At 50.7% G+C, this 22959-nt stretch overlaps 1 protein-coding gene across 1 annotated transcript; it reads right to left on the reverse strand.

The window, feature by feature from the left end:
• Positions 1-370: 370 nt before the first annotated feature.
• Positions 371-11216, reverse strand: GUCY2D (guanylate cyclase 2D, retinal). Its single transcript, XM_037809344.1, has 19 exons — positions 10490-11216; positions 10100-10404; positions 9580-9931; positions 9154-9238; positions 8795-8897; positions 8313-8414; positions 6920-7000; positions 5452-5658; positions 5212-5368; positions 4619-4768; positions 3783-3931; positions 3090-3253; positions 2797-2989; positions 2429-2603; positions 2117-2215; positions 1911-2005; positions 1654-1739; positions 1413-1523; positions 371-879 (listed from the first exon to the last, which is right to left on the reverse strand). The coding sequence occupies exons 1-18, from the start codon at positions 11214-11216 to the stop codon at positions 1430-1432; spliced, it is 3324 nt and encodes a 1107-aa protein (XP_037665272.1). The 3' UTR covers positions 371-879; positions 1413-1429.
• Between the last annotated feature and the right edge of the window lie 11743 nt (positions 11217-22959).

Here is a 22959-nt window from a genome sequence, read left to right on the forward strand (position 1 = left end):
GTTATCCACAAGATAATCTATAATCCTCCCCTCCTCCCTGTTGATTACAATCAACCCCTCCCTATGTTGCACAACCCCGACCCCCGCTCCCTGCCTTACGTTCTCATATTTGTTGGAACGTCAAGCCTTTATAACCAGCTTATTTAGCCCCCCAAAGTGCGGACTATTTCCACGTTGTGTTCTGAACTCGTTGCCATTCAGAGCAGCTCCTGAATCCATTCAGAGAAGTTCCTGATTTCAGGGCAACGTGACTCGACTTCCTACCCTGTCGATAAGCCACACAATTAAAAACTCATGTCTCAGAAAGTGTCTAGTGCTTTCTTTAGTCCTTTGGCTACAAAAGCCCTCTTGGGCCATGACATGCCCATGAGAAGGAGCCAGTTTCTGGCTGGAGGGGGAAGGAAATGGGAAGGAGGCCCAAGGGTGACAGAAACCCACCCATCTTTGCCCTCCGGACAACCCTTACTGTGGTGGAACACAAGGTCCCCACATCCCCTGGGGGTGGAACATTCAATCCCACATTCTTCTTCCAGCGGTTCTGAGAGGTTCTGGAAGGTGGAGATGTCCCCTGATCCCAACATCCCAAGGGGCTCAGAATCCTTAGAAAGCTGGGGCCACACGTCACAGTGCCCCATATCCCAGGGCCAGCCGCTCTGAAGCCCAGCTGTTGGAGCCAGTTCACCCCTCATTTCACCTTTGAGGGGAACCCAAGTTCAGAGAGTGCACCAGGCCTAACCAAGGTCACACAGTCAGTTTGCAACCAGCTCTTCTAAAGGCCCAGAATCCTCTGAGACAGAGCAGAACAGAAGCCATGGAATAAGCCAGACTTTTCATCACCTATAGCAGCAACTTTCAGGAAAAGGACCTTCCAGAATAATCCTGAGGGAAAGAGGAGTGTCTCAGAGAGAAATCGCTGAAAGGAGCTGAGGGGGTTCACCGCGGGAGGGGAGGGACATAGATGAGAGTTTCTTCAAGGAGGGGAGTGGGCAGGGCCTCAGCTCTAACAGAACTGGGGTGAGGGGTGAGGGGCACCCACATTATCTTCCCGTTGAGGTTGCCCCCTAGAGTTCTCTCTCCTGCAGTGCAAGGCCTGTGAGGCCTTGGGGGAGGCCTGGGTAAAGCCCACCCTGGGTGGGGTCATGGGAGAGGTCAAAGTCATGACTGCAGGGGTTCCCAAGCCTGGTTCCTGGAGAATGCCTTTTGCAGTTGCCCCAGAAACCTGTATTTTTTATTGGGTCCCCCTCTCGGGGGAAAGCACCGGGACTAGGCCCCAGCCTGGGTCCACTAAATCAGATAGACCCCGGGTCACCTAGATCTACAGAAGCCTCAGGCTGGGAGAGAGGCGCCTGCCCCCCACCCCCAGCCAGGGGTGTGTGAGCCCCGAGCTGGGCCTGGGAGCGAGGGGGCATCACCTGTCGGTCACTGGGTCTCATTTTGCAGGGAACAGGCCGGGCCTGGCCTTCTCCAGCTTCCTGCGCCGCTCCAGGGGGATGTCCTGCAGGCTGATGCCGTGGTTGCTGGTCCTGGGGAGGGCAAGGCAGTCTGAGGGGGAGCAGTCCCGGGGGCGGGCACAGGGCGAGGGGCAGGGGAAGGCCTGAAGGAGCCCACCCAGCGTGCACGTCCCTGGCCCACCGGCGAATGCCTGCCCCTCACCCCGGCCGCAGGTCCGGTGGTTTGGGGATGGGCTTGTTGAAGCCACGTCTGCCCACCAGCCAGAACGTGTCCTCCACGCCCTTGCCCTGGAGAGACATGGGGAGGGGCGGGCTTAGACGGACGGGGCGGGGGCGTGGAGTGGCGGTGGGGAGAGCAGTGAGGAGTAAATCTCGGGGTCTAAGTGGAACCCGGGGAGTGCGGGGAGGGGCATCTCATCTCCCAGCTGGGGCCCAGGAGGGGGCGGGCTCCGGCCTCACCTTCAGCTCCGTGCGGCCTCGCACCTCCACCTGGAAGCCCTCGTCTAGAGCGCGGAGAATCCGCACCGTGCTCACGTTCACGTGGATGCGGTAAGCTGAGGCGACGTGCGGCGCCATGAGCTGGGGACTCACCTCGCGTCCCCGCTCCCGGGCTGTCCCCCCCTTTCGGGTCCCGCGCCCCGCCTCCCCCGCCGGGCCCCACTCACGCAGCCCCGTGGACTCCATGCGCGAGGCGGTGTTGACCGTGTCCCCAAACAGGCAGTAGCGCGGCATGGTGAGGCCCACCACGCCCGCCACGCACGGGCCTGCGGGGAAGCGCGGGTGGGCCTGCGGCCTGGTGGCATCTAAGGCCTTGGGAAGGAGGGGACCTGGGCACCCCATAGCCTCCACCAGCTCCACCCTCCCGATGAAAACGAGGTGCTTGGCATGTAAAGTCTGCTTCCAGCCAAGCCCCCATCCCCACCCCACAAAATGTGTCTCGGATATGGGAATTCCGGGGCGGGAGGGCCAGGAGTTACCCGAGTGCAGGCCGATGCGTATGCGCACAGGCACGTCGGGCATGTGGCGCATGCGAAAGGAGCCCACGGCGCTGAGGATGTCCAGCGCCATGATGGCGATCTCCGCCGCGTGCCGCTGCCCGTTCCGCTGGGGCAGCCCCGAGGCCACCATATAGGCGTCCCCAATGGTCTCTACCTGGGGGGACGGGTTGTGCAAATTCAGTACTGGGTACCCCTACACACACGCACACACACACAGCCAGGAGGTGTATACTGGGCTCGGTGCTGAGATCCCGGGGAGCCAGGCTGGGAGTTGGGGGACTGAGCTGCTGATTGCAGGAAGAGCTAAGGTCGGGGGCCTGCGCCAGGTGGGTCTGAGGAATAGACACCTTGTAGACATCATGAGTGCCGATGATGGCATCGAAGAGCGTGTAGAGGTCATTGAGCAAGTCAACAACCTCGATGGGCTCACTCATGGCTGAGATGGTGGTGAAGCCCACGATGTCGCTGAAGTACAGCGTCACCTCCTCAAAGTACTCGGGCTCCACAGGTGTCCCCATCTTCAGGGCGTCGGCCACAGACCTAGGGGTGGCACAGAGTAAGGCCGCCTGGAGGCCACACCCCCCTTGCTGGCCAGACTCCAGCTGTCCTCTTTACACGCCACGGCCCCACGGGCACCTACGGGGGCAGCATCTGTGTGAGCAGCCGGTCTGTCTTCTGCTTTTCCAGCTCCAACTCCTCCGTGCGCTCCTGGATCAGGTCCTCCAGGTTGCTCGAGTACTGCTCCAGCATCCGGAGCATCGAGTCGATGATGTTCATCTTCCGACCCTTATTGATGCCCTTGAACTAGTGGTGGGAGGAAACTGGTGGGGCTGCTGGGCGTCTGGGCTGCATGCCCCTCTCCCAGGGCTGTCCTTTGCCTGATCCTCTCCTATCATGCATCTTCTACCCCTCAAGCACCCAAGGGATGCCAGGCACTGTGTTTCCAGACATTATTAGGAGGCAAGTAGGAGTTAAGGGCTTGGAGAGGTCAGCGGGTGTCAGGTAGTAATCGTTAGGTCACAGGAACCAGCCCAGCCCTGGATCCCAGGCCAAGGGTCTTTCTGCCACTCGAGGCCACAACATATATTTGGTTCTAAATAACTGTTATTTGAATTGAAATAAATATTTCTCCCACCCAGAGCTCCATCTCCCACTCTGAAGTCCTCCACAGCTTCCACCCCCATTTTCGCTCTGCCCCACTAAATCCCCAATTTAGGAAGTAGCCTGGAAGGCCACAGGTCCCGCCTGCCTGCCCGCCACCTCCTCAGGCTGCTGGCAAGACTCTGGGGTCCCAGTGGCCAGGCCCAGCCCCTGCCCAGCCCCGGCCGCTGACCAGGTGGAAGGTGCGGTCCATGGAGGGCCGGCTCTCCGGCTGCTCTGCCCAGCACTGATTCATCAGGTGGATGCACTCTACGGGTGCCTGATCCATGGACACCAAGGGCCGACACAGTGGAGGGGGGCTCTGCACCCTCTGCACCACTTCTGGGGGCAAGAGGGGACCATGAGGAGTGGGCATCCTAGATCACAAGCCATCTCTGACCCTGGCCTGATCATCGAAGCCCAAGATGGGGAGGCTGGCAAGGGGTCCTTTAAATCAGAACTTCAGTGGGGTGGGGAGGGTGGTGTGGAAGGGGGTTGCAAGTGGACCCTGAATGAGGGGGAGGGAAGGTGAGGCGGTGTGAGCCAGAGGTGACACAGGCATAGAGACTAGCCTATTTATTGTACAACTACTATGTGCCAGTAAGATAGGGTAGACATGATCATTAGTATCTCCCTTATATTATAAAGAAAAGTGAGGATTAGGGTGATGGAGTAGCTTGCTCAGAATCCTACAGCTGATAAGTGATGTGGATTTGAACTAGTTCTGGTTGTCCTCTTACCCCCCACCCCCTCAGCCCCCAACCCTGATGCCTCCCTGGGACCCTTGAGAACCAGAGGGTGGCCTGGGTTGTCGCTTGGGGCAGTAGGTTGGGTCCGGCATCAGGACTGGGAAAGCCGCTGAGGCTTGGGCACAGAAGAGAACCGCTCCCTCATGAAGCTTTGCTCTCTGCAGCCCTGATCCTTCAGACCCCAGCTCTAGGGGTCCCCATCATTAAGTCTCACCGCCAGGCCTTAGGGAAAAGAAAGAGGCTGGGGTTCGGCCAAACCCTTTTCTCGGGGCAGGCGTACCCTCGGGAGTCAGCCCCAGCATGGCGTAGGGGGCGCTGCGGCACACGACTTCCTGCATGATGATGCCCAGGCTGAAGACGTCGCCAGCCAGCGTCCCCCGCCGCTCCAGGGCCGGGTCGCGAAGCAGCTCCGGGGCGGTCCACAGCTGGTCTGGGGGTGAGAGTGAGAAGGGGTGAGGGAGCACGCGGAGGGCGGTGGAGGGGGGTGCTGGGGACAGAGCTCACCTAGCAAAAAGTCAGGCTCGCCCCCAGACACCCACCCCTCTGCTTGAGTCTGGCCCAGCAGCCCGGACACTGTCTACAGGGGTGAGTCCCTGAACCCCAAACCCGTCTGGGAGAAAGCCGGACCTTGACTCCGCCCCTTGCCATGGCCCCGCCCCCAAGCGCACCCCCAGCATTTCGGGCGCAGACCCCACTCTCCACATTTCTTAGAGGTCAAAACTCCTTTTCCGTAGCAGGAGTGGCGTCCAGGGGAGAGAGTGCAAGAGCGGCTGAAGAAGAGGGGGACTGGGGGGGAGGGGAACGGGGGGTTCCTTGAAATGCTGGGGTCCCCAAGGATGCTCGTTCGCTGGGGAGGCCGCCCGGGACTCCTACCCTCCGCGCTCTGGGGCTCGGGGAACACCCTCTGCGCTTCCAGCAGTCGTCCGTGGCCGTGGTCGGTGACCTTGAGCACAAACCTGCCGTCCACCACGCAGTTCCGGGACTTGAGCCGCCCGTGGGCCACGCCGCGATGGTGCAGGTACCGCATTCCCTGGAAGGAGGGGTAGGGGGCAGCCGTGGCCCGCGCGGGGCCCCCGTCCACCCCGGCCCTGCCCCCCGCCCCAGCACACGCACCTTGATGAGGTCCAGCAGGAGGGAGGACTTGAACATCCAGTCCAGCTTCATGTCCCTCTGGGCGAGGAGGTCGTGGAGGGAGCCCCGGGCACAGTGCTCAGAGACCACGGCCAGGACCCCCTCCCCGGGCGCCGCTGCCCCATCCGCGCCCCCCGCCAAGAAGAGCCCCAGGTAGAGGGCTACGTTCTCGTGTCGGAGCTCCCGGAGCTGAGAGGTGGGACAGGAGGAAAGTCAAGGGACATTTTTATCCTGGGGGCAACGTGAGGAGGGGATCGATATTTCAAGCCCTGGTTTTGAAGATCGAACCTCGGAAGATGGGATAAAAATGGCGAATGATTTGTCTATAGGGCAGGCAGAGGGACTTCCTTTTACAGGTATTTCTCTCTTTGGAAAGACACTATTCAGATCCCTGCGTGTGGCTTAGCTTCAAATTATGAATGAAAAGACAACCTGGTACAGGTAATCAACACCTAGGGAGGTTCTGATTCATCAAACAGGAAACCTGATGAGGGAGAAGCCCCTGGACCCAGGACCCTCCCCTTCTGACGTAACAGCCTTTTTTGGAGAGAATCAAGGAGCATCGGATTCAGCTCGTGTCCACAACCAGGCCTGGGGCTGCTTTGCTGGGTGTGACATTCACCCACCATCTGTCAAATAGGTCTGAGACCCCCACCTCCCCAAGTTAGGGGAGTTGGGGACTGAGCAGTCAGGCCATGGGAATCATTGACAAGCCACATCCACTCTGCAGGGCAGAGTGCTGCAAAAGTTGCTGATTGGGTGCCTGGTGCCCTTTCTAGTTTTCCCTTTGTCCACATGCCCAAGAAGGAGCTTCTTTCCATTTTGGATGCCTGGTGTTAAGTGGTGCTTTAGTTGCTGAACCACACTGGGAGACCACATGTCATTCAGCAAAGCTGTGACTGGAGAAGGAGGCCAGGTTTAGTCACATGGTGGGGGGCGGGGGGTGGGGTGGGGAACTAAAGGACTAGGGTGGAAGATTCAGAATAGGCCAGTTGATGGCCTTCTTGGCACCTTCCACTCCACTCTGTATGTGTCAATCCGACTAGGGCCATTCTGCACAAGTGGCCTGACAGAACTGGAAACCCATTTTTTATTTTCTATGATTCATTCAGCAAACATTCACCAAGTCTCCGTGCAGTTCCTGGACATTGTGCTGGGTGTGGGGAATACAGGTCCTTACAATTTACAGTCCAGGGAGGGAGGCAGATAATAAATAAGCAAGCACACAGATGAACCTACAGATACAAGTTGGGATGAGAGCACCAAAGGAAAGAATGAGTGCTAAGGGACAGCACGATGGGAAACCTGCCCTTGAGAGGAGGTGACACTTAACTAAGACCTCTCTGTCTCTCCCACATTGGGGCCCAGCTCTGTAGGGAGCTGCAAAGGGAAGGCATAGAAGGGACGCACCGATGACCACCCCATACCCCATCACGGGCCCGATTCTCACCTTGGAGAAGGCTGTTTTGGTTGCTGGGCGGATAGATATGTGCTGATCCCCTGGAAATTTCTTCAGCCAAACCCAGTCTCCCTGGAGTAGAGAGGATGGAAGTAGGGAACTCAGTCCCTTAAAACCCCATGCTTTGAAGAGCCCTAGAGCCCCCATATTTTCATTGGCCATTGTCCTGGAAAACATCTCCCATGTGAAAAAGAGAATCAGGAGCAAGGAGTTTGATGCCTGCTAGTCTGCTCCATGGCCAGCTGGGTGAGAACCCACCCCTGGGTGAGAAGGGTGCAGGAGGCCTGCACGGCACCCTCACCACCCCAGATCTGCTCACCGACTGCCCTGTAACAGAGCTGCACTCCTACAGCTTTCATAACATCACAGCCCTCACCACAGAGAGCACTGTGCTGGGAGTCAGGTGTGTCTGGGTAGATCAGGCTTGAGTGTAAACTAGCTGTGAAGTATAGGCAGCTCCCTCCAGACTCTGGGCCTCATTTTCCTACTCTAGCCGGATGTAGGGGCTTCACAGGGGTGCCACAGAAGAATCCCATGCTTAGCTTACTGCTCTGTTGTTGCCGTCTTGAATGAACAACGGACCCCTCATTTTCATTTCGCACCAGGCTTCACCAATTGCATAGCCAGCCCTGTCTGTTGGTGAGGGGTTTGGACTAGAAGAGAATTCTGGGGGCTTGGTACTGACCCCTAGGGGGCATTTGGAATTAAATATGGGAACATTTTAAATTGTCACAGAAATTGGGGGCTGCATTTAGTGGTCAGGGGTCAGAGACACCATACATTCTGGAATGCACAGAGGAGTCCCGTGCAATGGAAAACATCCTGCCTGAAATGACAACAGCACCACACAGAGAAACAGCATGGTGATCTCTAGGCCACACAGCAGGAGCCTCTGCACGGCACCATGACCTGAAGCTTGGGGGCTCCAAATCTCCACTCTTCTCTTATTAGCTGGGCTGTCTCAGCTCTTTCTGAATCTGCTCTCTCTGAAAGTTACCTCCCTTCCATGCCTCCCCGTGCAGATTTGCTGATCCCCTAGTTAAGGTCCTGATGCCCTTTCATGTTCCTGAATCTGACCTGAATTGGGCAGAAATGCTGGATGGGGCTTGAGCCAGGAAGAGCCCCGTCTAGTGTGGCAACTCCCCATTCTGAGCAATCCACACCTAGGAAATGTCTTCCATGTGACCATGAGTCCACATCCCAGATGCCCCTTTGCCCCAACTCTGTGTCCTTCAGGAACCTGAAAGCTGGGGTCACCCCCCCCCCCCCAGCTCAAGCCTCCAGCATCTGGGCTGCGGTGGATGGGTGGATGGCCTTTGAGGAGCATCCTCCCCCCACTTCCCCTCCAGGAGTGGAGCCCGGCTTGGCAGGGGGTCAGGCTCACCTCATAGAGGCCAATGTTGGGGCTTTCTGGGGGCTGGCTGGGGACACTGCAAATGTCCGACATGCTTCGGGTGGCCAGACTCGACCGGCTCCCCTGGGCCACCTGGGGGACAGAGGTCAATGCAAGGGGTCAGAGTATTGTCTGGGGTCAGAATACAGGGTTGGGGTCAGGATGAGTTCTGGGGATCAAAGAGGGTAGGGGGAAAGGGTCTCAATTAGTGAAGATGATAATGATATTTCTCCCCAAGTTTACAGCACTTTACAGTTTACAAAGCAAGCGTATGCCCGGGGGAGGGCAGTCAGCACAGAACTGACTGCTACCTCCACTGCACAGAAGAGGGCGCTGATCCTCAGGGGGCAGATGGGGCAGAGCTGGGATGGAACCCGGCCTCCCCAGGTGGGGACTGGGTGAGGGCTGGCCTGGGAAGGGACCTGATTACAGGGAGAGGAGAGCTGGATCCCCCGCCGCCCTCTGTCCACCACCTTTCTAGAGCTGCCCCCCTGCGGGTGGAGGAAGGTGATGTCCTCCAGAGTCAGGATGATCTTGTTGGGTCCTGAGACCATTTGGATGTGAAGCAGCCGGTGCCTGGTGGGAAGGAGGACTTCTCCACAAGGGAACCAAGGCCCATGAGAAGAGGCCAGCAGGGCAGGGTGGGATAATGCAGGCTCAGGGGAGGGGTGCTGGGGGGCAGCCCCAAACAAGATACCCCTGGGACCTGCCTCCCCTCCAGGATCCCCTTCCCCCTAGCCCCACCCTCTTCTCCTCTGGAGCTGGCCCTGCTGTCCTGGCTGCGGAGATGTGATTCTGGACCCAAACTCCCCTCACCTCCGTCCCTACTCACCTGGCGTAGTGGGCCAGAAAAACCCCCGACAGCCCCAAGCCAGCCACCAGGAGGAAGCCAAGAAAGACGAGGCCGGGCTCCACTCCTGGAGGAGCAGCGAGGGGAGGGACTCTCAGGACCCTGGCGGAGGGGAGGCACCCTCTCCGGGGGGAGTGTGCTGTCAAATCCTGGAGGCTCCAGTAAAGGGGTCTGGGCGCTCAGGAGGGATCTGGGGAAAGATCCTGGATTCCTCCAAGGGGAGGGTCTGAGAATCCCAGGACAGTTTCAAGAGGTTTTGGGGTGCGTGGTAAGAGAGGGGTCCTTCCTACGCAGGCCAAGGGTCCGAGGCCGCCCTGGAACGGCCCGGAAGAGGTGACCGGCTGGGAGTGCCCTCTCTCTCACCACTTTATGCACGGTCCCATCAGCGCAGGGAGAGCGCGCCCTCACCTCCGTTGCAGATGTCGTTGGGGTCGAACCAGCACCAGGGGTCGGCCCCGGGGCCCCGGCCCCCGCGAGGGAAGTGCACCGGGTTCCCGGTGGAGCGGAGGGAGCCATCGGCGGGGTCCAGGGTGTAGGTGGCGACCAGCCGCTCCCCGGCCGCATCCGTGTCCAGCAGCACAAACGGGTGCTCCGCGGCTCCTCCCGGCGCCCCGCAGAAGCCAGCGACCCGAGCATCTCGGACGTGGCGGGCCACGGCGGCTCCCGACACCCAGCCGCCACCCCCGGCCGCTCGCGCCCCGGCCACGCCCCGCGCCAACAGGAAGACGGCATCGTAGATGGTGCCGAAGAGCGGGGACACCTGAGGAAGAAGAGTGGGGCTTCAGGGTTTGGGGTCACGGTGCCCAGACAGCGGGGAGCTTTTGCGCCCGGAGCTCCAGCCTCCTCTGTCCTCTTCGTCTCCAGTTTGGCTCCCTCCTGCCCTCTTCTCTGCTCTCCTCCCCTTTTCCCTCCTTCCTGGTCCCAACACCTGCTGTAGATTGAGGTCCGGGGGCAGCTCCCGGCGCTCTTGGGCCCTCCGCAGACCGTCCAGCACGCTGCCTCCCGGGGGACAGTGGCGCGTGAGGGTGAGCACGGCGTCGTGGGCCCTGCGAAGCTGGGAGCTGTTGGCGAGCGCGGCCAAGGCCTCCGGGCCCGGGGACAAGGCGTAGTGGAGCGTGTCGAAGGGCAGGAAGACGAGGGAGCCGTCGGCCAGGCCCAGCTCCTCGGCGGCCTCGAGCAGGCGGCGCTGCTCCTCGCCGCCCAGCAGCACCGAGTGCATGACCATGATCACGGCTGCGGACACCCGGGCTCAGCGCGCGGCCCCGACCCGCCGCCCGCGGGGCCCGCCCGCCTCCCCGCCGCCTCCGGGGGAGCCTACCTCTCACCCTGGGCCCGTCCCGGACCCTCTTCAGAGCCTGCCGGGCGCCAGCCAGGTCCGAGGGCTCCATGGAGGTGACCAGAGCGACAGGCAGGCCGCGGGCCCGGAGCGCGGCGGCCAGTGCGCGTCCCGCCTCCACCCACAGGTCCTGGGGCGCGGTGACCAGGGCCACGCGCGCCCAGCGGAAGGCCCGCAGGAGCTCATAGAGCGCATCGGCGGCGGGGGCGGCGGCGGGAGCGGTGGTGCCGGCCGCCCGCGTCCCGGGGCAGCCCCAGGGCACCAGCGCCACCCCGGCCTCTTGGGCGAGCAGCTCGGCCGGCCGGCAGGCGGCAGGGTTCACCGGGCCCACGAGCCCGGAGACGCGGGCCAAGGCGGGGGCCACGGCCCCCAGCGCGCCTGGCGTCCGGCACGGCTCCGGCAGCAGCGCGACCTCGAAGCGGGGGCCGCCTTCCAGGGCCGGGTCGAGGTTCAGGTGGGCGGCGGCCAGGCGGGCGGCCAGGTCCGGGTGGGCACGGGCGAAGATGGGGTCGCAAGCCCAGGGGCCCAGCACCCCCACGGTGAATACGGCGGAGAGGGCGGAGGCCGGCAGGAGAAGGAGCAGGAACAGGATGGGGCGCCCAGGCCGGTACCCCGCTGGGGGGAGGCCGGGTCCCGACCGAGTCCCCTCTGCAGGGGCATAAAGCTGGGGGTCCAGAAGCCCATCCGCGAGGAAGGAGCAGAAGGTCATTGCCGGCATCTGTGACGGTAGACGGAGCCGGATGAGTAGATGAGACCCCCAAAACCCCCTAAAGGCTCTGCCCACACCCGGAAATCTCAACGCTCTATTAACCGGCGGGGTGCCTCTGCCTCCACAGCCTCTCCACAGGCTTGGACTCGGGTCAAGGTCATGGCCTGGAAAACCCCTCCTGATCCCTCTATTCTGCCGGCACCAGAGCTGTGCTAGGGTGCTTCTGAGTTAGGACACGCCCAGGCCCGCTCAGATTTGTCCCCTGCTGACGGGACCCGGGTCCCTGCTAGGGGCCTTTGCCACTTACTGGTAAGTCAGGGCTGGGGTGAAGGGTCACAGGGCCAAGCCCCCTTCTGGCAGCCGCCCAGCGCTTTCCTTCACCAGCCTGGCCCAGGGCTGGGCCAGGGGTGTGGGAACAGCCCAACACAGCCTTTAATCTCCCTGAGCTGATTAGGGCCCCTAATCAGGCCAGAGGGGCTGGTAGAGGATGGGAGCAGGGTTACACCTCCTTAGAGTGAGATCTGTCCAAGGTTCCAGGCAGCCAGCCAGCCCTTTCCTTTCCATACCTCCCAAACCTCCCCTCTCCCTCTCCCTCTCACCCACCCACCCACCCCTAGCTGCAGGTTCCCCCTGCGGGCCGCTGCCACACTGCCAGGCCCTGCCAGGAAAGTGACAAGATTTGCCATGTAGACCTGGGGGTGCTCAGTCCTAGGGTGGGGGTTCTCTCAGACCCACTCCCTCCAACCTTGTTTTCCAGTTCTGCCAACCAAGTCCAAGCCCCAGACCTTGGCTGGGAAGCCTTTTCCCCAGAGGCCAAACAATCCCATCAATCTCCTGGCTCCTGCCTGCCTTCTATCACCTGCCCACACTTGATTCCCTCCAGCTCCAGCTCACGTGCTTAGAAAACCATGTTCCAGGTTCTGGGGAGACAAAGCTCCAGGAGGTGTTGACAAAGAGCTCTAACTCTCAGGCAGACCTGGGTTCCAATTCCTCCTTTCTGCTTTTGTGACCTTGGGAAAGTTGCTTAATCTCTCTGAGGGTTGTTGGGAAAATTACCTCTGACAATGAGTACAATTGCCTGGATGACAAGATTGGTCAAAACAATTTAAAAGAATAAGATAGGAAGCTTGCCCTACCAGATATAAAAAACTATTATGCAATCTGACAACCCAGCCAATCCAACAGTCCACCAATGTCTTATATCAGAGCCTCACGATTTGGGAAATTCTACCCATCACATCACCCCTAACAGTGACTGTCATCACAACTCTTGGGTTACAGAGGAGGGGCCAGATGGTGGCATAGTGAGGTGTGGAATTTAGTTAGTCCCCTGGAGCAACTAATAAACAACAAGGAACAACTAGTAAGTAATCTGGAACAACTGCTGGGGGACAACTGTGATGGTCCACACATCATACACCAACATGGATTGGGTGGAATGGCTGAGATTGCAGCATAAAATCTGTAAGTAAAAACTGTGGAACCTGCCAGGAGCCCCTTTCTCTCATGGCAGGCTGAGCTGCAAGACCTCGCTGTGGGAGAAAGCAGCATTCCCGGAGCAAGTGAATATAGCTCGGCTCAGCTCCAACTGGGGTTTTAATTAACAAATGTGGACTGCTGAACACAAGCTACAACCATAGCCAAACCCCTAACAAGCAGCAAAGTATCCTGAGGTCACTCCCAGTGGAGAGGAGGTGGGGCTGTTGGAAAAAAATTAATTAAAAAAAAAGAAGGAAAAATACAGAGGCTTTTAGAGACAACTGATCTTAAAGAGCCAGAAAACTCCTGTGCCCCAGGAAAGGGAGCCCAGAAGACTGGGTGCTGTCTCTGACCGAAGGGCAAAACTGGGGGGCCATAGAATGGCTCTGAAAGGGGGCTTTCTTTCCCTTTTTCCTCTCTCAACCTGAGTGGCTCCGTGGAGAGAGCCTCAGTCATTTTCAGTTCTAAGTGCTCTGACCCAGACAGGGGTGGAGTTAACAGAGTCAGAGAGACAAAGGAGTAATTCCAATGCAGAAGATAGCTCCCTAGGGAGTGTACCTTCACTAAGAGGAAGGAGGTGGGGCCCAGCTCTAGTTCTGGCCCTCCTTTCAGAACTTAGAACCCAGGGCCTGGGGGGAAACAGCCAAAACAGAAACAACCTAAGATGAGAACTAAAGGGGCCACACCTCCTTACACAAGTATGGAGTGACAGGCTGACAGGTGTCACCTCCTGGCAGATCAGGAAAAGCACAGCTGCTAGAAGCCTCACAGAAAGGCTGTCAATCTTCTAAGACACACCCTGAGGGAAACTTGATTCTGAATATAGCCCTGTGCCAGTTTGAATGTATTGTGTCCCCCAAACGCCATTATCTTTGACATAGTCTTGTGGGGCAGATGTTTTGGTGCTGATTAGATTTGCTTGGAATGTGCCCCACCCAGCTGTGGGTGATGACTCTGATGAGATATTCCCATGGAGGCATGGCCCCACCCATTCAGGGTGGGCCTTGATTAGTGGAGTCATATAAATGAGCTGACTCAAAGAGAAGGAACTCAGTGCAGGTGTGAGTGACATTTTGAAGAGGAGAAAGCTTGCTAGAGAGGAATGTCCTGGGAGAAAGCCATTTTGAAACCAGAACTTTGGAGCAGACGCCAGCCACATGCCTTCCCAGCTAACAGAGGTTTTCCGGACACCATTGGCCATCCTCCAGTGAAGGTACCTGATTACTGATGTGTTACCTTGGACACTTTCTGGCCTTAAGACTGTAACTGTGTAGCCAAATAAACCCCTTTTTTATAAAAGCCAATCAATCTCTGGTGTTTTGCATTCCGCAGCATTAGCAAACTAGAACAAGCCCCATTCTGAGACCTGAACTGTTCTGGTCTGGGAAAATCTGATTGGGGTAACCAAAGAAACCAGATGCTTTAACAACAGAAAACTACAAATTACACTAGGAAAAATGAAGATATGGCCCAGTAAAAGGAACAAATCTACACCTCAATTAAGATATAGTTGAGATATTGTTTCATGTTAATGAAACAATCAATTAAATAGTTTCAAAGAAATATGCTAAATCAATTAAAAAACCAAGTCAATGAGTTCAGAGAAGATATGGCAAAAGAGATGAAGAATGTAAAGAAAACACTGGGCGAACATAAGGTAGAAATCGAAAGTCTGAAAAAACAACTGGCATAATCTACAAAAATAAAAGGCAGAATACAAGAGATGAAAAACACAATGGAGACACACAACAGCAGATATGAAGAAGCAGAAGAAAACACTCAGGAACTGGAGAAAAAGAACCTGAAATTCTACACACAAAAGAACAGATAGAGAGAAGAATGGAAAAATATGAACAATGTCTCAGGGAATTGAATGACAGCATGAAGCACATGAATGTACATGTCATGGATGTTCCAGGAGGAGAAGAGAAGGGAAAAGGGGCAGAAGCAATAATAGAGGAAATAATCAATGAAAATTTCCCATCTCTTATGAAAGACATAAAATTACAGATCCAAGAAGTGCAGCATACCCCAAACAGAATAGATATGAATAGACCTATGTCAAGACATTTAAGAATCAGATTATCAAATGTCAGAGACAAAGAGAGAATCCTGAAAGCAGCAAGAGAAAAGTGATCCATTACATACAAAGGAAGCTTGATAAGACTATGTGTGGATATCTCAGTAGAAACCATGGAAGCAAGAAGGAAGTGGTGTAATTAATTTAAGATACTGAAAGAGGAAAAACTGCCAACCAAGAATGCTATATCTGGCAAAACTGTCCTTCAAATATGGGGGAGAGTTTAAAATATTCTCTGACAAACAAACAATGAGAGAGTGTGTGAACAAGATACCTGTTCTATAGGAAACACTAAAGGGAGTACTATAGACAGATAGGGGTCCTCTGACTGAGTGGTCATCCTTTGCTTGCCTCACAGGAGTGAGATATTTGGAACACAGTTTTGGGTGATGGTAGCTGTTCTGGTTTGCAAATGCTGCCATTTTGCAAAACACCAGGAATGGATTGGCTTTTATAAAGGGGGTTTATTTGGTTACAAAGTTACTATCTTAAGGCTATAAATTGTCCAAGGTAAGGCATCAACAATAGGGTACCTTCACTGGAGAAAGCCATTAGCATCCGGAAAACCTCTGCTAGCTGGGAAGGCACATGGCTGACATCTGCTTGCTCCCAGGTTGCATTTCAAAATGGTGTTCTCCAAAATATCAGTGTCAGCTTCCAATGGCCATCTTCAAAATGTGTCTCTCAGCTGTGGCTTCTCCTTCTGTCTGTGAACACTTTTGTAGGACTACAGTGACTCAATTAAGACACCCCTGAATGGGTGGGGTAACACCTCCATGGAAATTATCCAATCAAAGGTCTTGCCCACAGTTGATTGAGTCACATCTCCATGGAAACACTCAAAGGATTCCAACCTAATCCACACTAATACTTTTGCCCCCACAAGATTTCATCAAAGAACATGGCATTTTGGGGGATGCAATACATCCAAACTGGCACAGCAGCACAACAATGTAAGTACACTGAACAAAGATGACTGAGTATGGTTGAAAGAGGAAGGTTAGGAGCATGTGGGACACCAGAAGGAAAGAGGAAAGATAAAGACTGGGACTGTACAATTCAGTGAAACCTAGAGTGTTCAACAATTGTGATAAAATACACAAATATGTTTTTACATGAGGGAGAACAAATGATTGTCAAACCTTGCAAAAAAGGGGTGGCATTGGGGAAAAATACAATCAATGCAAACTAGACACTATAGTTAACAGAAACATTGTATTATGCTTCCTTTAATGTAACAAAGGCAATATACCAAAGCTAAATGCCTGTAAGAGGGGACATAAGAGAGGGGTATGGAACTCTTGGCATTGGTGGTGTTGTTTGACTTTTATTGTACTTTCATTTAATTTTATCTTTCCTCTTGTTGCTTTTTAGCTGTTATTTTTTCTTTCTTTTTCTTTTGTTTCTCTGCTGTCTTTGACTCTTCCTCCTTCTTTGTGGAAGAAATGGAGATGTCCTTATATAGATAGTGGTGATGGTGGTGAATGCATAAATATGTGATTATACAAGGAACCATTGGAATATATGGTGGGTGAACAAAACCATCTTTAAAACATGGGCTGTTGAAGAAACCTTGAGGACACTATGTTGAGGAAATAAGTCAGACACATAAGGACAAATATTGTATGGTCTCATGATATGAATTATGACACGCAAATTCGTAGACATGAAACATAAGTTACCAGTACATAGAATGAGGCTAAAGAATTGGGGGTGGTTGCTTATTATGAGCAGAATGTTTAACTAGGTTGAACTTAAGTGTTTAGAAATGGACAGAGGTGATGGTAGCATGTTATTCTAAGTTCCTCCAACTAGGGACTGAGGGATTGTCTCACTGCTGGCTCCCTGAAAGGAAAAAAAAAATATCAATCTGCTGGGAGCAAGAAGGGGGCACAACCCAGCCTCAACTACAGAATTAATTAACAAATTAATTAATCAACTTGTGGAGATGTGGGTGCTAGGAAGGGCTGGGCTCTGGGAAGGAGGAGCACATAAAAGTGGGCACCCATTCCCTGGCTCCAAAAAGGCTGTTTTTTCCCCCTACATTTTGCCCTTCCTCCTTTCCTGCTCTCTGACTCCTTATCTTTTTACACTTCAATAGCCCCCTGGCAAGGGTTGAATTAAAGTTGTTGGAGAGTAAGTATCCAGATAACAGCCCAAAATGCACCTTTCAAAAAAAAATTCCTTTTATTGAGATATAGTCACATACCATGCAGTCATACAAAACAAAGCATACATTCAATTGTTCACAGTATCATTACATAGTTGTGCATTCATCACCAAAATCAATCCCTGACTCCTTCATTACCACACACACAAAAATAACAAGAATAAAAATTATAGTGAAAAGGAGCAATTAAAGTAAAAAAGAACACTGGGTGCCTTTGTTTGTTTGTTTGTTTGTTTGTTTGCAAAACACATCTTTAAATACTCTATTCTGACACTGACAAAACTTCCAGACTGGGGAAAGTGTTTTAAAAGGGATTTCTTATTTCTTTTTTTTTTTCTTATTTTCTTTTTTTAAAAAGTAACATATATGGCTCGAAAATTTAAAGTAAGATGTGGTAATTTTCTATCAGACTGCCCAAGTTGAAGGTCTAGGCTAGTTTTGGGGCGAGACAGAGTACCCAGAACTTCTTTGAATTCCAGATTCACTTCTGAAGAAAGTCTCCACCCCAGTCTTTAATTGACAAGTCAGGCTGATGGAGGAATTAAGCTGGAGTTGCCCCAAAGAAGAGAGAGGAGAAGGGAATATTGCCCTCCTGGGAGACAGCAGGAGTTCCTAGGATTGGGAGAGTGGAGGGAGGTCAAGATCAAGTGGCAGCCCTCCTCCAAGAAACTCAGACCCCAGGTGCTGGAATTCAGAAACCAGCTTCAGTCAGCCATGCCCCTGACAGGGTCAGAATCAGCAGGAGAACTAAACACACTGCACCTCCTTACACTGGTGGAGGAGCTGTGGGCTGGTAAGTGCCACCTGCTGGACAGGATAGGAAAAGTACCAAGTCTAGAGGCCTCACAGGAGGGTCTTGTTCTCAGGGAAACTCCATATCCTCCTCCTGAAAAACCTGGGCCTCTCTAGACTGGGAAAACCTGACTGCAGTTGACCATACCTGAGGAGACCTCTCACAAAAAGGCTATGTAGAGGCAGGGCAAGAAACAGAAAAAGCAAGAGGTGATAAATTCTGATCAACTAAATAGACCCTAAGTTAGAGTTTTAAAATAATTTGAATTGAACACAAAAGGATAGAAAACAAAGCCAAACAACAAGAAAACCCTAGGTAAAAGTGAAAAAGAGCTCCAGAATAAACTAATCAAGAAAATCAGATGCCCAGACAGCTTAAGATGACGAGCCATACTAGGAAATATGAAAATATGACCAGCCAAAGGAACAAACTAACACTTTAACTGAGATACGGGAATTGAAACACAAATAATTAATAATCAAATAGATCTCCCAAATCAATTCAAAAATCAAATCAAGGAACTGAGGGAAGATATGGCAAAAGAGGTAAAGGATATAAAGAAGACACTGGATGACCATAAAGAAGAATTTGTAAACTTGAAAAAACAAATGGCAGAACTTATGGAAATGAAGGGCATGATGGAGGAGATGAAAAACACAATGCAGGGATACAACAGTAGATTTGAAACAGGCAGAAGAAAGCATCAGTGAACTGGAAGACAAGACAATTGAAATCATACACACAAAAGAACAGATGGTGAAAAGAATGGAAAAATATGAGCAGGGTCTTAGGGAGCTGAGTGACAACATGAAGTGCATGAATATACATGTTATGGGTATCCCAGAAGGAGAAAAGAGGGGGAAACGGGCAGAAAGAATAATAAAATAAATATTCACTGAAAATTTCCCAACTCTTATGAAAGACAGAAAATTACAGATTCAAGAAGTACAGCATACCCCAAACAGAATAGATCCCAATAGACCTACTCCAAGACACTTACTGATCAGATTGTCCAATGTCAAAGACAAAGAGAGAATTCTGAAAGTGGCAAGAGAAAAGCAATTCATCACATACAAGGGAAGCTTGATAATACTATGTACAAATTTCTCTGCAGAAACCATGGAGGCAAGAAGACATTGGTATGATATATTTAAGATACTGAAGGGGAAAAAGTGTCAACCAAGAATTCTATATGCAGCAAAACTGTCCTTCAAAAATGAAGGAGAGATTAAAATATTTTCAGACAAATAGACACTGAAAGAGTTTGTGAATAAGAGACCAGCACTACAGAAAATACTAAAGGGAGTGCTACAGGCTGATGGGAAAAGACAGACAGAGGTTTGGACAAGAGTGTAGAAATGAAGATTATCAGGAAGCATAAAAGGAGAGAGAGGAAAAAATAAGATATGACATATAAAATCCAAAGACAAAATGGTAGAAGAAAGTACTGCCCTTACAGTAATAACACTAAATGTTAATGGATTAAACTCCCCAATAAAAAGACATAGACTGGCAGAATAGGTTAAAAAACAGGACCTATCTATATGCTGTCTATAAGAAACTCACTTTAGACACAAGGGCAAAAATAGGCTGAAAATGAAAGGCTGGAAAAAGATATTTCTCACAAACAAAAACCAGAAGGAAAAAAAAGGAATAGCTCCATTAATATCAGACATTCAGACTTCAAAAGTAAAGCAGAAAAAAGAGACAAAGTTACAAGGACAGTATATATTAATAAAAGGGACAATTCATCAAGAAAACATAGCAATCATAAATATTTATGCACAAAGCCAGAGTGCCCCAAAATTCATGAGGCAAACACTGAGAACACTGAAAGGAGGAGTAGATACTTCTACAATAATGGTTAGAGCCTTCAATACACCGCTCTCATCAATGGATAGAACATCTAGACAGAGGATCAGTAAAGAAACAGAGATGTTGAATGAACTAGACTTGACAGACACTTATAGAACACTACACCCCAAAACAGCAGGATACACATTTTTCTCAAGTGCTCATGAAATATTCTCTAGGATAGACCACATGTTGGGTCACAAAGCAAGTTCCAACAAATTTAAAAATATTGATAATATACAGAACACTTTCTCAGACCATAATGGAAAGAAGTTGGAAATAAATGACAGGCAGAAGGTTGTAAAATTCACAAATATATGGAGGCTAAACAACACCCTCTTTGAAAACCAGTGGGTAAAGGAAGAAATTACAAGAAAAATTAGTAAATACCTCAAGGCAAATGACAGTGAAAACACAACATATCAAAACTTATGGGATGTAGCAGAGGTGGTGCTGAGAGGGAAATTTATTGCCCTAAATGCCTATATTAAAAGAGAAGAGACAGAAAAAATTGAGGAATTAACTGTTCACCTGGAGGAACTAGAGAAAGAACAGCAAACTAATCCCAAAGCAAACAGAAGGAAAGAAATAACAAAGATTAGAGCAGAAATAAATGAAATTGAAAAGAGGAAAACAATGGAGAGAATCAACAAAACCAGAAGTTGGTTCTTTGAGAAAATCAATAAAATGGATGGATCCCTAGTTAGGCTAACAATAACAACAAAAAAAGAGCAGATGTAAGTAAATACAATCAGAAATGGGAAAGGAGACATAACTACTGACTCTGCAGAAATAAAGGAGATAATGAGAAGGTACCATGAGCAACTATATGCTAATAAACCAGACAACTTAACTGAAATGAACAACTTCCTAGAAAAGCATAAACAACCAACATTGACTCAAGAAGAAACAGATGACCTCAACAAACCAATCACAAGTAAAGAGATTGAGTCAGTCATCAAAAAGCTCCCCAAAAAGAAAAGCCCAGGACCAGATGGCTTCACATGTGAATTCTACAAAGCACTCAAGAAAGAATTAGTACCAATCCTGCTCAAACTCTTCAAAAAAATTGAAGAGGAGGGAAAGCTACCTAACTCTTTCTATGAAGCAAACATCACCCTAATGCCAAAAATCAGACAAAGATACTACAAAAAAGAAAATTATAGACCAATCTCTTTAATGAATATAGATGCAAAACTCCTCAACAAAATACACACAAATCAAATCCAGCAGCACATTAAAAGAATTATACACCATGACCAGGTGGGATTTATTCCAGGTCTGTAAGGCTGGTTCAACACAAGAGAATCAATTAATGTGATACACCACATCAATAAATCAAAGCAGAAGAACCACATGATCATCTCGATTGATGCAGTAAAGGCATTTGAAAAAATTCAACATCCTTTCTTGGTTAAAACACTTCAAAGGATAAGAATAGAAAGGAACTTTCTCAATATAAAGGCAATATACGAAAAACCCACAGCTAACATCATATTCAACGAGGAAAGACTGAAAGCTTTCCCTCTAAGATCAGGAAGAAGACAGGGATACCCACAGTCACCATTATTATTCAACATTGTGCTAGCAGTTCTAGCTAGAGCAATTAGGCAAGAAAAAGAAATAAAATGCATCTAAATTAGAGAAAAAGAAGTAAAATTTTTACCGTTTGCAGATGACATGATTCTATATGCAGAAAATCCAGAAAAATCTATAGCAAAGCTACTAGAACTAGTCAATGAATACAGCAAAGTGGCAGGCTACAAGATAAACGTGCAAGAATCTGTCGTGTTCCTATACACAAGTAATGTGCAACAAGAGGAGGAAATCAAGAAAAAATTCCATTTACAATAACAACCAAAAGAATCAAGTATTTAGGAATAAACTTAACCAAGGCCACCAAAGACCTTTACATGGAAAACTATAAGAAACTGCTAAAAGAAAGTGAACAGGGCCTAAAATAATGGAGGAACAAACCGTGTTTATGGATTGGAAGACTAAATATAGTTAATATGGCAATTTTACCTAAACTCATTTATAGATTCAACGCAATATCAATTAAAATCCAAAGAACTTACTTTGCAGAAACAGGAAAACCAATAACCAAATTTATTTTGAAGGGCAAGGTGCCCTGAATAGCCAAAAATATCTTGAGAAAAAGGAACCAAGTGGGAGGTCTCATAGCTATGGAACATATAATAATATGGATGAACCTTGAGGACATAATGTTGAGTGAAGTTAGCCAGAAACAAAAGGACAAATACTGTATGATCTCACTAATATGAATGGAAACTGTGGGTATGCACAAGTCTAAATTCCTTAGGGCAGGCAGCAAACTGGCAACTCCAATGAAGATGTTCAATGAACTCCTCAGGCAGCAAACTGGCAACTTTGATGAACATGTTCAATGAGCTCCTCAAGAAATGCTTCACTGGTCAATTGAAGAAGTGAAAGTCCTGTATCTGTCTCCCTTAAAAGTCTTCAACTGATTGGATGAAATCCAGCTGATTGCATTCTTTCATTGTGGAAGACACGCCCTTCGTGGATGTAATCAGTCACAGCTGCAGCCAATTGACTGGTGATTTAATAAGCCAGCCTTCTGGTTTATTAACCAGCCACAAATGTCCTTGCAGTAGCGGTTAGGCCAGTGCTTGGTTGACCAGACACCTGGGTATCATCACCTGGCTAAGTTGACACTTGAACCTAACCATCACAGATGGTATTGGGAAAAAAATATAATCAAAGCAGACTGGAGTCTACAGTCAACAGTGACATTGTAATATACTTCCATTAAATGTAATAAAGACAGTATACCAAAGCTAAATATGTATGAGAGGGGGATATAAGTGAGGGACATGGGATTCTTGGTAGTGGTGTTGTTGTCTGACCTTACTATTATAGTGTATTGTATGACATTTTATTTTTCTTTTTATTATCTTTATTATATGCTAAAAAAATTTTTTTTCATAGTAATCAGTATGTTCAAGTGCTGACTGTGGTGATAAATGTGCAACTATATGATGATACCATGAACAACTGATTGTACTATGTGGATAATTGTAGGTTATGTGAATATATCTCTATAAAATTATAGGAAAAACTATAAGTAGGGATAAAAGTGCTAGAGAAAACACGGAGAGAGGGATGTACCTAATTACTGTTGATGAGGAGGCAGAATCGTGTAGCCTTCTGGAGGTCAGTGTGGTGGTTCCACAAGAAGATAAGTATGTGGGGGCCAAAAGTTCCTGCGATCTCATTATGGGGTATGTACTTGGAAGATCTGAGAGCAGAGAGATGAATGGACATTTGCACACTGGTGTTTATGGAGGCAGTGTTCATGATTTGCAATGGGTGGAGGTGGCGTAAG

The sequence above is a fragment of the Choloepus didactylus genome, chromosome 18, assembly GCF_015220235.1.
Source record: "Choloepus didactylus isolate mChoDid1 chromosome 18, mChoDid1.pri, whole genome shotgun sequence".
Classification (NCBI taxonomy): domain Eukaryota; kingdom Metazoa; phylum Chordata; class Mammalia; order Pilosa; family Megalonychidae; genus Choloepus; species Choloepus didactylus.